The sequence below is a fragment of the Ananas comosus genome, linkage group 3, assembly GCF_001540865.1.
Source record: "Ananas comosus cultivar F153 linkage group 3, ASM154086v1, whole genome shotgun sequence".
In the NCBI taxonomy this organism is placed as follows: Eukaryota; Viridiplantae; Streptophyta; class Magnoliopsida; order Poales; family Bromeliaceae; genus Ananas; species Ananas comosus.
This window is the reverse complement of record NC_033623.1, coordinates 16,715,470-16,730,746: the sequence shown is the minus strand read 5'-3', so window position 1 is coordinate 16,730,746 and position 15,277 is coordinate 16,715,470. Positions and strand designations below refer to the sequence as shown.

General features: G+C 33.9%; 2 protein-coding genes across 6 annotated transcripts in view; one reads left to right on the top strand and one right to left on the bottom strand.

Annotated features, from left to right (window-relative positions):
* On the bottom strand, positions 3,882 to 12,021 carry LOC109707484 (protein SAWADEE HOMEODOMAIN HOMOLOG 2-like). Of its 4 annotated transcripts, XM_020228768.1 has the most exons (10): positions 11,713 to 12,021; positions 10,672 to 10,779; positions 10,380 to 10,465; positions 10,236 to 10,281; positions 10,019 to 10,160; positions 9,072 to 9,135; positions 7,567 to 7,618; positions 7,278 to 7,421; positions 5,451 to 5,570; positions 3,882 to 4,627 (listed from the first exon to the last, which is right to left on the bottom strand). In XM_020228768.1, the coding sequence occupies exons 3-10, from the start codon at positions 10,454 to 10,456 to the stop codon at positions 4,202 to 4,204; spliced, it is 1,071 nt and encodes a 356-aa protein (XP_020084357.1). In that variant the 5' UTR covers positions 10,457 to 10,465; positions 10,672 to 10,779; positions 11,713 to 12,021; the 3' UTR covers positions 3,882 to 4,201. The 4 variants fall into 4 exon arrangements, with proteins under 4 accessions (XP_020084357.1, XP_020084358.1, XP_020084360.1 ...); XM_020228769.1 differs by lacking the exon at positions 10,672 to 10,779 and having other exon boundaries at positions 10,380 to 10,481; XM_020228771.1 differs by lacking the exon at positions 10,672 to 10,779 and having other exon boundaries at positions 10,380 to 10,477.
* The window catches only part of LOC109707486 (syntaxin-22-like), a 4,431-nt gene continuing 3,666 nt past the window's right edge, over positions 14,513 to 15,277 (top strand). The window contains exon 1 of one of the 2 annotated variants that reach the window (XM_020228773.1): positions 14,513 to 15,154. In XM_020228773.1, coding sequence (XP_020084362.1) covers positions 14,958 to 15,154 — 197 coding nt within the window. In that variant the 5' untranslated portion in view covers positions 14,513 to 14,957. The remainder of the gene's footprint in view (positions 15,155 to 15,277) is intronic. The other variant, XM_020228774.1, reaches the window with a different exon arrangement.

The window sequence follows — 15,277 nt, the reverse complement described above, 5'->3', positions numbered from 1 at the left end:
AAGAGCAAAATCTCAACAGTACCCCCTCCATCTTCAGCTGATACCGTGTGGTTTCCTTGCACGACTCACGACGGTCGTGTCTTAATTAGCAACAAAAACAAAAATCATCTCTTGCAAAAGATCTTGCATGTATGCGTGGTTCCATGAATATATAACCCTTTTTAACTCGTGGGGTAAAATTATCTAATAATTCAAGTTGGCAAAACAAAAAGAATATCTAGTCTAGTCTAGCTAATTAAAGTCGTGTGGCTAACTACTGAAGTCTTCCCGGCCGTAGGCTACATGATTGGTCTTTAATTTCCTTAATTTTAATTAAAAATCGAAAGCCAATTAATTAATTGAGCTACAGTAATGCTGTAGTCAGCACTACTTAATTCAAATGTCAGTATGATAATTTTGTCAAACCCCAGGCAAATTAAGATATTTGCTAAATTATGTGAAATTATTGTTTATCTTCAAAAAGTTAAACTATTCGAAAACGATATTTTGAATATTTTACATTCGACACTGGCTAATACCTTTCACGTCCAGACTCGAGGCTCGTTGATAATTAAACACAATTTTTTATATTTAATAATATTTTTAATCAAGAGTCTGTCTGAAATAATCTAGCTAGGCTATCTGAATTCGTTTTTGCCGAACCGGGTGAGCACTATAGTTGACTAGCTAACTACTGGATCCGAGCCCAACCTGCTAGCGAAGGGGTACGGTGCGGCAAAATTTTCAGACCCGGCAAATAGATTGTGCATGGATCCGGATACATAAAATATCTCTACTTTGCAGGTTAAATTTTTGTAACTGAGCTAGCCGGGTTATAGCGCCGCACCATAGCTGCGAACAGAACGGGCTTAATTATATTTATGATTTAGGTTATGTACAATTCTTTTTTTTCTTTTTTTTTTTGTAGTACTTCATCAGCCGATTTTGCTTTGTTTATCCTTTAAAAATACGATATTTATATTATAAAATACTCCAAAATTTAAGACTACTTCTCTTTACTTGTTTTATATTTAAAAAAGTATGGTTGAACCGTTACTGTAAAAATTAAACATGTCACTGAAAATTAAAAGTGTTTTATTTTAAAATATTTTTATTATGATAATATATAATACTTTTAATTATTATGTTACCAAACTATACATACGGAAATGGAGTTTCTCGCGCAAATAGTTAACGAGTATTCCTACCCATATATATGCATCTGCAAGCTTAATTTCATGTGCCAGCAATGCCCAGTTTCACTTTTTCTGCTAATTGCAGGACGTTGAAAATTAAATACAGCTGTAACCATTGTCATCTTAAACTACCCTGCTGTATATAATAGATCGCATCGCACTCTAAAGATAATCTTTTTAATTCTCACGACCACCCAATTCAATTGCTTTGTACTCCAACTAATTCTACGCAATGGAATTGGAATTTAAAAGAATATTTTGAATATTTAGAAATAAATTTAAAATTTTTTAATAGTAGTATCGGGTATATAAACAAATGCCTTTTCTTAAAAAAAGATTAGTCGGTTGTTGTGAACATATATTATCTAAACAATCAGCTTCTACTTTAACATGTGAACCAACCAGCTACTGTTAAATCTAATGCTCTACTTTTGGGGGGCAGCTGCTTGAACGTCCCTATAAAGGTTTTTTACTTTTATATTTATTTTTTTAAGAAGGCTAATATGAAAATTATTCTTTTAAATTTTTATTATTCTAAAACAAATTCCTACAAAGTTCCAAACTCTTTCAAGTATATCCTTAAGAGTCACATTCCGTTAGTGCGCCATTAAAAACAATCATTATTTTCTGCATGTGAAATGCCTATTTGCCTATTTAAATTTACTTTACATGAAATAACCATTGTATTCTAAAAATTTAAGCTTATAGAGAATGGTGTTTAAATATTTTTATATTTAACACTATCCTTCATATCTGCGCTCGAGACTTTTTATAGGTCCATGACGTAGGTGGACTTGAATTAATTGAGAAAAAATTAATAATTTTAGAAGCCTGGTGTGAATTGAACTCAGAATTTCTTACTCTAATACCACGTGAAATAACTGTTATTCTCTAAGCCTCAGTTTGTGAAAAAAATGGTGTTTAAATATTTTTATATTTAAAAACAATCGTTATGCTCAAAAAATTTAAGCTTATAGATCGAGAACAGTGTTTAAATAATTTTATATTTAACACTTTCTACTATCACTTACCTTTCTAATTTGTTCTTAACAGTCTCTTATACTTTTCTTATTTGTCCTTAAATAATTTTCTACTTTTTTATTTATTTTTAAATAATCTCCTTTTTTTATTTGCCCTTACAATTGTCATTTTCTTTTGCAAGTTGAAAGAAAATGAAGCTTCATCTTCTTCGACTACGGCGAAAAGAAGTTGAAGCTTCTTCTTCCTTGACTAGTAAAATGGATTAAATATAAAGAGGCAAAAATAGCTAGTATTTCAGTCGAGATCGATGAACTAATATGTGCTAATTAATAGTGAGCATAGATTTGAGTAACAAATACTAACAAAGAAAGCTTGTTGGTATATTTTTTAAACAATTTTTTTTAGAAATAAATAAGATATTTTCTAAGTTTTGATCAGGGGTGTACATGTAAGCAATTATCTGATCCAACTTTGTAGCATATATATATATATATATATATACGGCTAATTTGATTCGCCTTTTGGGGCGTGGACTGCCCATACAATCTTCCTCCATCGCATTTCAACTGCAAATCGGTTTGAATCACTTATTAATAATTTACATTCTTTAATTTCTTCAATTATTTTTTGTTTTTTTTCCTTTTCGAAAAGTTGGTCGGAGAAAACCTGCAGTCCATGGCTGGCCTGCAGGTGGACCAGGAAGGTACGTAGTAATTTCTCTTTCATTGTTTTCTGTTTAAATGTTGTAAGGCTTATTTTGCAGATCATATCATATGGCATGGATATACACGATAGAAGGTAGATTCTACGCAGGTGGACACTCCGAGTCACATCTTTAATTTTCTGCACACGGCATACGTACTTGTCTGCAGCCTATTGGCTTTCAAACATTGCCAATAGCAAGGACGTCAATCAACGAAATTAAGTAATTGTAATAAGCTAGGTTCTTCACACGTGCATGCATGCTTTGACATTTTCGCGCTCGTAATCCTTCGTACGTGAGCACTCCACCACCGATGATGGTCGGCAATCGACTGGGTCGTTTGGAAGCGATGACATTGTACAATGAATCCTCCCTTTTGTATTTAGTTCGGTGGTCATTCGAGCGATTGATTAAATATATCGAGTAGATATATAGAGCCTAATTAATTAATTAATTAATTTTCGTTGATCCTTTTACGCACCTTTCTTTATTGTCTAATTGAACTGTCTTTTTCTTCCTTCACACCAATCACCAGATTTCTCATGCACCAGATTTTTTATTAAAAAAAAAAAAATTCAATCCAAATAATTTTATAAAAATTTATCAAAATTTTAAAATATTATTCAAATGATCTTTAAAATTTGATTTTTTTTTCCCAAAAACTTTTTAATTTTTTTTCAAAAAAATTAAAATTATTTTTTTTTGACCTACAATACCCCTCTAATAGTTAAAAGTATCTATATATTTTAAAACTTCTAGATATAAAAAATTTAAATCTAAAAAATAAACAAAATACTAGGCCCACACGGAACCAGCCCCGGCCCGTGCCATCTGTCCAAGGTCGATGCTGGGCCACACATCCACAAAATCCGGTCCGGCCAAGGTCCATGCTGGGCCACAAGTCCACAAAATCTGATCCGGCGCTGCACAACCGGGCAAGACCGGGCCCCCAAAAAATGTGGGCGTGCCAGCGGTGCACGGCCCAAAATACATCCCAACTGGCATGCAAGCTGTGACGCTAATTTTATGTGATCCAAAGAATCCATTACATATGCACCACCAAAATAACCTACATTTACATGATTCAAGAAATTCATTACATGGGTACCAGAAATAACTGCCAACAAAAACTGTTTTTCTTTATATCTGCTCCGAAGGGTAGAGGGAATACTGCTAACTAATCCTTTCATCTCCCAACCAAACAAATAGATGCATCAAATAGAGACCAGTATCAAATGATACTCTCCACTGCAAATGTGTTTGAGCAATTCAAGCTTTTCATAATTCCCAAACAGTTTAATAGACAGTGATAAAGTACAATGCAGCAATCAAGAAAGCACATTCACACTTCAACGTTTCCTTCTTGTGGGTAATCAGAATTTGTAGAGTTCCCTGGAGGCACAGCGTCGCCCATGGTTACATCTGGAATGGTACTATTGCTATGACTAACCGTGTGTGGGGGGATCGGAGAGGTGTAGGCAAATTGATCACCCCCGATAGTAGGCTCCTCCTTCGTGTTTGTGTCCGTGTTTGGTACAGCAGCAGGAAGGACTGTTAGCACCTCATCAGTGTTAACATCCATCAGTTTCTGCTGCTTCAGATTAGTCCTATTTGTGACAATAGGATTGATATCCTTGGGTATGCTTGTTGGAGCTTTCACCATAGCCCGTTGATCCATAGCTCCTGACGCTCCTCTTGATGCTTGCAGTATCTGTAGCCTGTAATCAGTTTCCGGCCGCCTACATACCTTTCTCAGTGGCACTATTTCCTGCTTTCAGACAGTAGCATCACTCATGATTAAAATTTTCTTCAAAAAAACAAGGGAAAAAAAAAGGATATTTGATGGCAACTTGGCTACTGTGTCTGTAAACTTGAAGCAGTGAGTACTGTTGTTTATTTTCTATATAACATTTTGACATGACAATCTTGGAAAAACTCTGACAACAACAACGCAATCCCGTATTTCGTGGCTTAAGAAAAAAATGACTTGCAGCAGAGTAAGTTCTTTGGAAAGGCTAAGAACACATCTACATATGCTATAAACCATTATGCTAAAGCCATCTGTGCAAAAATGACTCAAGTAGTGGAACAAAATTGTATTTGATAGCAAATCCCCTTTTTCTCTAAACTGAAAATGATGACTTGTGTGGAATTAATTGCAATTTATCCTCAACCCAGAAAAAGGACATTGTTCTATTTTGATGCAAGCAGAGCAAAATGAACAGTCCACACGGATATCAGCAAGTGCTAAATGCAAGCTTAACCTTTATAACAAGTAGCTACAAAAGTAATCACTTGTTAAGTTACTTCCTACAGTCCCACCCTAGAGAAATTTATCGCTGCAATTGCTACACCTTCAGCACTGGACATATAAGGCCAATCCACAGGTAGAGCGACTTACGAAGATCCAACTGTCCTACTTGACACACGAATTGTTACATGAGGGAAAAGCCCTTGAGAAACATATTCTCAGATTGGGAATGCTACTTGGTGATTATTGTGTAACTTTGTAATCTAGAACAGTTTGCAACTTCATGCATGCATATAACAGAGGAGAAGAGGATTTATACTAACAGAAATTTCCTAAGTACCTCAGACTGATCATGATCATAACGGACCAAAAATCTACATCGACATCCTCGTAAATCATGTCTACGCCTTTGTGCATCAAGGACATGGGCATCGAAATAAAGAGCCTGCTCTTTACCTTCCTGAAAACACAAAACAAAACATTTGAGTTTAATTCCAATAAAAATAATCTAGAAATCTTTAAACTTTAGGAATGTAATAATGAAGCAACAGAGTGCTTTATATCTGGTACCTCTAATCTAAAAGATACTTTGGGTTACTACTCCTACAATAAACAGCAGCTTACATTATTTGAAATTTTGAACCACTATAATTAAGATGGCATAAGTCAAAAGTTGAAACTACCAAGAATAGAAAACCAAGTCCATGCAAGACAGCCATAATGATCGAACAATCATGGTAAAGGAACTTCTCAACTTTACTCAAAAATCTTACAGTTAACTCTAGTATATTCAAAAGGAGACTGGTCAAAGATGTTATCTCAAACCCAAGTAAGAAATTTTAGCATAATCAGCAAGCTGAACAACTATCAGATAGCCACTAGCTGGTTGGTCTGTGTAACAGGCCAGGGGACTGTGAACAAGTATAATGAATGAAGACAAACGACCCAACAATATTGACCACGTATATTGGCCAAGTCATGTATCCAAATTTGATATTCATCATAACTGTCCCAAAGGCAATTTATTCATGGCACACAACTTGCGTAAATGGCATGAAAACTTATGGAAGATCCAAAATTCTGCTGAAGGAAGAAAAAGGAAAAAAATGCAAATCCACTAATATTCATTGTTGAATCGAGTAAATGGGGTCACAGAAATAAAATAAACAAAATGTCTTTGTGTTGACAATAGAGCCTAAAAAGGGCGAAAAGGAGAGGATAGAAGAGAGAGAGAGAGAGAGAGAGAGAGAGAGAGAGATCAACCAACGCTCAAGCAACTAGCATTTGAGATCACAACACTAACAACAAAGAAATAGAGAAAGGAGGAGAGAGATTAACCACCACCTCAAGCATACTTAATAATTGCACATTTTGCACTTTCTTGGAACAGTAAAGCAATAGATTTGAGATCACAATACTAACAATAGAGATATTGTCACCAAATTTTTCATATCATGATATAACACCTCTAAAGTATTATTTAACTAGAAGTTGCAAACTGAGGGAAAACTAGCCTTGCATATTTTGGACTTGGCCCATAACCCAATGATTATTCAAATTTTCACCAAAAATACATAAAGTTATTAAAAAGCAGTGTATTCAGGTTCGTGAATGACTCCAGAAAATTACGCTAAAAATTCTTAGCTATAAACATTACGCTGAAAAATCCTAGTTACAAACTACGTCGTGAAAATGCATAGCACTAATTCAGATGTACCACATTATCCTTTTAAGGTTTCAACAGATAATCCAAAAAAATTCTATTCTGTTTCTTCAACTACTTTCATTTAAAAGCATTATTGTAATAAATCTGTCTCATGCTAGGAAATTGCATTGATGACAAAAGCATTTAAATTTTATTTCCACAATTTTACATGTAGATTTTAGCTGGCTAGAGAATGCTGTTGAATAAGGAAGGTCGAAGTGAATTCCAGCAGCAGAAAGGAATATTTAAAAAGCGTCTTAATCGCTGGATGAATATGGCCAGATCTTTTGATTGAGCACAAGAATGTCTTTAAAGTAGCTGCCCAATGAATAAGGCCAGATCTCTCAATTGAGCACAAGAATGTTTAGGCATTTTGTACAAACATCTATAGGCTTTAGACACACAAGAAAAGGGAAACAAATATTAAACTTTAAAAGCAGAATCCTGGTAACCTGACAGCACCTGAAAACAAAGTATGAGGTCACCCTGAAGTACAGCAACACATTCTGCAGCTTCACAAGGAAGAGACCTCTGTCTGACACACCTGCGCACATTAACCCATTCATCCTCTTCCATACCAAACCCTTGAAAACGAACTCGAACTTCCTGATGCATGCAAATAATAGAAAATTACAAATGAAATTAACTAGTAGAATGCATCTTTTCTCTCGACTTCAAAAGCACATGAATTGAGTAAGACATGCATAAGCTGATGCACATGGAGTTAGAAACAGAGAATATGTATCATTACCGGATCACCTATTTCAAACATCCTATGTGAAAGAAATGCTTGAACATCATACCTGTATATCAAAGCAAAATTAGATCAAATATAAAGCAGCAGAAGACAGAAAAGAATAGCTGCCATATAGTAGCGTCATATCTATAAGCAAACATAGAGAGGATAATCAGAATAATGCTGAAATATTCTGTTACATGCAAAGAAAAGGTTTTAAAGCAAAACAGATAGTTCCTGTTGCTATTGGCCAGAACCTAACGTTACAAAATCAGGCAAAGAGGCTACTCCACAGAAATAGACATCTAAAAATAGTTAGAGCACTTAAAACTTAGCACTTTACAACTCCTACTTTATATTTTAGCACCGTATCAACTCATACCTAGCTGCCTTGGATTCACTATTCTAAGAAGCTCACAGAAGGTAGATTGAAAAGCCCCTTTCAGTTGGCCAAGCTCAACTGATAACATTTTGGTGGCAAAAAAGCTAGGTTGCATACTTGAGGTTAAGGGAATCAAAAGCATTTTTTATGAGGGGAAGAGCTCTCAGCTCCAGTTTCGTCGGTTACATTCAGCAAAGTTCAAGGTTCAATTTAAAGGGCCAATCCATTAAAATTGCACATTGTCCCTCCAAAGTTATATTATAAAATATATCCCTCTAAGGGCTTGTTTGGTTCATCTATTTTGGGTATGAAATGGGAATCGGTTTGATCAAATCCGGTTAATTTTGTTTGGTTTGTATGAATCGGTTTGGAATTCCTATTCCGGACTGGAATGGGAATGGCCCATTAGCCTTCAACTTGATTCCGGTCTTCTAGCCCGGATTGAGATTTCATTCCGGAAGCCCAAAGCCCATGTGACCATCTCACCCTCCTTCTCTTCACCCCTTTCTCATCAAAAAAAAAAAAAAAACCTATCATCTCTCAAAACCCTATCCCTAACCCACATCAATAAAAGTTTTTAAAAATAAATTTGATATTTTTTTTGGAAAACTTATTAGAGAATAGTATTATATTTTTCATAAATTTTAAATAATATAAATTTATATTTGAGAGTAAAATTACTATTATAGTATTCTATAATTTTTTTAGTTTATATGAACCAAACAATGAAATTTGAATAACTCATTCTAATTTCCAATCCATAAATAAACCAAACGTCTTGGGGGAGTGGGTCATTCCAATTATCATTCCAATTCATTCCCATTCTATTATCCATTCCAATTCCACCCTTGAACCAAACAAGCCCTAAATGTTACAAATTTGTAACATGATCCCAAAATATGACTACCATTAGTTTACAAATAAAGGTTGAGAGTTGTCTGCCAAAATGACTGTTATGCTCTTGCAAACATGTGCCTTCAATATTTGTGAAGGGAAGATTGAGCATAGAAGAAGGCATAGATGATGACTAATTTTTTCTTGATCTATCAATGAAAGGAGGAAGAAGGTATTATCTGATGATCACTTAGACACAACATCATCACTTAGACAAAACATCACACATAAATTGACTACTTACCATGCCCCATCTCTAGCGGACTTCGCTTCAAATTCCATTTGGCCATTCTCCAGAGAATTTCTTCCTGCATTTGATGGTTACGAATCACAAAAGTCTCAAAGATGCTTAACAATAAGTTAGAGAGCAATAGAACCCAAGGACTTAAAAATAGGTGATTTTAGGCACAAAGGAAAACAGCAAACGCTGCAAATCAACAATCAACAAATTAACAACAATTTCTGTTGGTTGATGATATGGCTACAGTGTCTCAAGAACAAAGGGGAAGTAAAAACAAAATTCAGAAACTAACAGAAGAGGAGGAAAACTTGAGTACCATTGGTAACTTAAAAAGTTGTCAAATGAACATCAATAAGCAGATTTTCCCTCGAAGCAAAAGAAACAAAGATCTCCTAGAAGAACAAAACAATCAATGTAACAAAAAAAATTTGAGAATCTTGATGGATTCTCAAGCGGGTCACAGCTATTTACAGATGTTAAAATGATTGCCTCCTTATAAGTGCCCCTCCTCTTGTAACTTCGTCCTCTTCTTCTCAAGAGTTGAAACCTTTTCATTGAAAGAGAACTTCAAAACCGAAGATTGTACCCAAAAAAAAAGAAAGCTATATAATCCAACAGCGAACATAGAACCCTCAGCATGTCCATAAGTTAGGCCAAATCACACCGGCAAACAAAAAGGCCGAATCTAATGCAAATTTACAGAAAATTGAATCAGCCCAAACTAGTTTGAATTCACACTAGCCCCACCCAGAACCAACTAGACCCTTCCTAAACAGACTGCACCAAACCTGAGAGGGTCACCCATAACTACAAAATATTGGGTGAAATAAATTTCAAACATGGATAAAGCATTAAGCAGCATATCACAAAGTAAGAATAGCTTGTCATGAAGGAAACGTCAATGAGTATTATCCTGATATTGATAAATTAATCAAGTGTACGATATGCACCAGTAGGAACAGGAACAGGAGGAACAACATTTCTGATTGAAGGTAAATCATCCTGGGCCATAGGTGAGACAGTCAGCTTTGCAGACGCCTTAGTAGATTTGGCTCTTTGTGCATATCTACGATTTTGAAACCAGTTCCACACCTGCAACAACATTGAGAATGAGCGGAAGTTTCCAAAGGGGTTTGTTCTTGCTATAGGGAATTGGCAAGCTTGTACCTGCTTTGGCTGGACGGCAATCTTTCCTGCTCGTTCAGGAGATGCACTTAAGGCAGATGATGCTCATTAGTATTAAGTCTTAAAATACTAAAGATATTGAAAAAGCAGAAGGTGACCGCAGATAAGCTAGATGTTAGCACATACCTGAACTTCTCTGCAAGGGCACATATAACATGACGAGCAGGTATAGCATTATTTACCTCCTCCAGGCGTGCTTCCATCTCAACAACCTAAAAATAGGACTTACTAGATAAACTTGTGTTATACAGATTATAATAGCAGCAGTATCTTACTCGTGGTAATTATGTCAGTGTTATACACACTGTACTAAGTCCACATAGAGCTTAAATGGATCTGCTTAGCTGAGTTCCAAACGGGTCCGACCAAATTCATGCCGAACAACACAACAATACAGGAAATTTTATGAATTCTTAACTTGGACACATTTGGCAAGATGAGAGACGGCTCAGGCGTCTGGTCTGTCTGAGGCAGTCTCAGCAAAAACACAAACATGGAAAAGCGCGCGAGAACAGTTCCAGATTACCTACGTTACATAGTGTTGTAAGGTGATAAAGAGTAAAAAAGGAATGTCTCTCTCTCTCTCTCTCTCTCTCTCTCTCTCTCATATTTTATGGGGAGAAAATATCAACTTCCAATGGAAAATGAAGGACGCGTAACTAAAAATGAAACTTATTGTGTTTATATTGGAAAATCCAATGAAAAACTGGTCAATATCCTAAAGCGAGAACTTTAGAAATCCAATGAAAAACCGGACGCAAGAACAAAAAGGCCTTGCTTGTATTGTAAAAAAAAAGTTGAATTTTTGCTCCTTGGAAGATCTTGATATTCATGATTTGGTAGAATAGTATATTTCACCTACAAAATGATTTATCTTATCCGAAAAGATGACATGAAGGCCGAATATAGTATCTAATTCTAGACATTTGATCACACTCCTGGTCTACTAAATATATTAGCTTTTCACATTAGACATTTGGCCACGCTCCTCATCTACTAAGGTCCTGTTTGGATGTATGAATATCTCGTTTGGTATATCCTCTTGATTTACTCAAGAAATTTATACATTTGATAGATACATTTTGTAGATAAAGAGTGCGATCAAATGCTTAAAATGAAATATCATATTCAGTCTTCAAATCATCTTTTTGAATAAGATATATGACTTTATAGGTCAAATATACTATTCGACAAAATTATGGATAACAAAACCTTTAAAGAACAAAAATCAAACTTCTTAATTACAATGATATTAGAAAAGTTTTCATATCGAATAAGTTATCTACTTGTTCCGACGTCCAAACACGGCCTAATCGTACAACCTTCTCACGTAAATAATGAAAACATGCGGAATAAGATATTTGGTGGATCCAAATAAAGTCTAAACAGCGACCAGCCCTAGATAGATACGGGGAAGCTAAACTGCGGGAAAGTAGACGAGTAGGGGGGAGGGGTTTACCTCGTTGAAGGTGAATCGGAAGACGGGGCCGCCGCCATGCGGAGGTCGACCCATTCGACCTTTTCAACTGCCAAATCCCAGGACACAGATCGCGCGGGAGAGAGGGAGCACGATCAACCGCGGCAGAACTCTTCGCCCCTGCTTTCCAGGTTCAACCGCGGCTCCTCTCCTCTCCTCTCCTCTCCGCTCCTCTCCGTCTCTCTCCGTCTCTCTCGCTCTCGCTTCCGCTCCACGGGCGGTCCGCCGAAACAGACTCGGACTCAAATTGCCTGGGCCCGTGCTTGCGCTAACGATAAGGTCCCGGTTCGACCCTAGTATCAGTTTGTATTTATGTTTATTTATGGGAACCGGATTATTTTGACTGTTATTATTATTATTATTATTATTGGAATAACAATAGTACTGCATTTTGTTCGAGTTATATAATATTATAAAGTATTTCGATATATTTAAATATTTTGAATTTCTAAAAAAAATTACTATTGATACTGTATTAGCGCGTTTGATTTAATATAATATTTTATTACTTTGTTCAATTTATAAAATTTAATAATCTTAACAATAAAATATAGACTATTATAAGATTGTCTTTAGTCGNAATATTTTGTAAACTTTTTTTTTTTTACTGTTTACAAATAATTTTTTTACTAAAGTTTATTTTAAATAATTTAAATTTTTAAAATTTTAAATTTTAATAGAAATATAAAATTTTATATTTTAATTTAAAATATAAATGTGAAATATAAATTTAAAATCTAAAATTTAGAAATGATATTTATAAATTTAAAATCTAAAATTTAAATATAAATTTAAATTTAAATTTTAAATTTTAAAATCTAATTTTAAAATTTGGAATTTAAAATACAAATTTGAAATTTGAAATTTGAACCTAAAATTTTAAATTTTAAAATTTTTAATTTAAAATTTTGAATTGTCAATTTTAAATTTTAAATTTGAAATTTAAAATTTATTTTTAAAATTTAAAAATTAAAATTTGAAATTTGAAGTTTAAAATTTTAAAATTTAAAAATTAAAAATGTAATATTGAAATTTTGAAATTTGAAGTTTAAAAATTTAAAATTTAAAAATTTAAATTTGAAAATAAAAAATTAAAATTAAAATTTTAAATTTTAAATTTTAAAAGTTGGCAATTCAAAATTTTAAATTAAAATGTTTAAAATAACGTATTGAAAGGATTTCGATAGTTGGAGGGGTAAACTTATAATTTTAAGATTAGCCGCCTTCAATAATCCAAGATACACAGCCCCTAATATTTTCGGTTCAATTTTGTATCATTTGTAATATTACATTACTGACCTGATTATATACCGAATGAATCAAATACAGTAATCCTTACATATTGCCCGCAATTCTGTCATATTCGAACCAAACATAATCTAATAAATGAAAAATACGAGGACGTGAATTGGGGGAAGAGAAAAAGCAAGATGGGCTAGCATGGGCCCTTACCCTCTAAACAATAAGGCTCTAGTACGTGAGCCCAGCCCGATAATCGTCACCTGTCTATGTAAGCCTATTCCCTCTCCGTTGTTTTTTTTTTAAGGCATTTTTTATTTGTAATAAGCTATTTTAGACTATTCCTGAGATAGGTACAACTCTTGGAGTAAGCTAAAATAAAATTAATTTTATATTTGAATGAAAATTATATTTTTCTTGAAAATAAAAAAAATAACGTTTGGATAATTTTAGATTAGAATAACAAGAATAAGAATAATTATAGTTTTAACATTATAATATTTTACCTAATTAATTACTGCAAAATATTAATTAAATAATAATTCAACTTATTTAATTTACTAATTAATCATAAATATTGCCAAATAACCCTAAATATTAATTAATAAATTAATTCGTGATTAATATTTATTTAATCACAAGTAATTTAATAAATTAATTATTTAATTAATTAATAACAATCAGATAGTTAAATTAGTCAAAATATTAATTAATTAATCAATATAAATACTAATTATTGAATAAGTACACTAAATAATTAATTATTTAATTAGCAAATTAATTAAAATAATAAATTAATTACTCAAATAGTTAATTAAAATATTTATTTGAGTAACAAATTAAGCAGTTAATTATTTATCTAGTTCATTAGCAAAAAAAAATATATAATACATTAATTAAATTATATTTTATTATTAATTTGGTAGGAATATCAGGAGAGGTCGAAGTAAAAGGATAAGCCGTTAAGAGGTGAATTGACAAAAAAAAAATTTATTTGGGAATAAAGAGAGGAATAAGGTCCTTATTCTTCTCTTTATACTTGAACCAAACAGTTTGAATCACTATTGTAATTTACATAATAATAATAATGTTTCAGTTCAAAATGAAAAATAAAGTCAGAACATAAATTGGAACGGACATGAATTAAAAATGAAACCATAAAACTTTTCAATATATTTGGTTCAGAATAACAATCTAAATTGAAATATATAAAACTAATTTTTAATTTGATTCAAATTCAAACTTATAAATTTAAATTTATAGATCAAATTCAAAATGGCTATACTTTAATTTAAATTTTAAATCAAAATTTAGAGTTAAAAATTTAAATTCTAAATTTAAATGTATATTTTAATTAAAAATTTAAGTTAAAAAATGAATTTAATTTTAAAATATAAAATATAAAATATAATTGAGATATTTATTTTTCCTTTTTTTTTTGTAAAGTGCATCTTTTTCCGCTGGAATTCAAACTGCAGGATTGGAAAAAAAAAAAAGCAATGATTGAAAATTTTCCATTGACCAAAAAATTGAAATCGAAATATAATTTTCGTATATCAAATACTTAAATGGATTCGCCTATTCCTTCGATTGCTAGGTAATAAAAGAGCGAACCGTCCTAGATAAAGAAGGGCGAACCAAACAAGCCCCATATGTAATGTAAACCCCACTACCACCGAGATCTTCATCTCCGTTCCGTGCGTTCGAATCATCATCTTCGACCATCTGCGTCGCCGTTCAACCTAGGGTTTCTTTCTTTCGCACCTTTGTTTCGGGGAAGAGGAGGAGAGATAACATCGTCGTCGTCAAGGAGAAGAAGAAATCGGACGGTGTTTTTCCCCGAGGAGGAGGAGGAGGAGGAAAAGGAGGAGGAGGAGGAGGAGATAAAAGATCATCGTCATCGCCATCATAAAATCATCAGCATCATTATCAGAAGAAGAAGAAAGAGGAGGAGGAGGAGGAGGAGGAGGAGGAGGTGGAGGAGGAGGATGAGCTTCCAGGACCTGGAATCGGGGCGCGGCGGCGGCCGGTGGGGGAATGTGGCGGTCAACGGGAGGAAGGGCAAGGAATCCACGCAGGCGGTGGCGTCGGGGGTCTTCCAGATCACCACCGCCGTCGCCACCTTCCAGCGCCTCGTCAACACCATCGGCACCCCCAAGGACACGCCCGACCTCCGCGATAAGCTGTCCGCAACTTCCCTTTACTTCCTCTTTCCTCCTTTTTTTTTTTTTTTTTTTTTTTTTTTTTTTGTTACTTCTGCAGGTCAAAATGTCAGATTGTCTAGATTGGTTCGTTTCCTGGTATTGGT

Bases quoted from the DNA above. Each gene is read 5' to 3' on its own strand.
- LOC109707484 (XM_020228767.1), bottom strand. From the start codon at position 11,766: ATGGGTCGACCTCCGCATGGCGGCGGCCCCGTCTTCCGATTCACCTTC. The intron at 9,136-10,018 runs GTGCATATCGTA...CATCAAATGCAG, and splicing joins TCCTGTTCCTGTTCCTACTG to GAAGAAATTCTCTGGAGAAT. The intron at 5,571-7,277 runs GTGCTGTCAGGT...TTGTGTTTTCAG, and splicing joins ACCTCATACTTTGTTTTCAG to GAAGGTAAAGAGCAGGCTCT.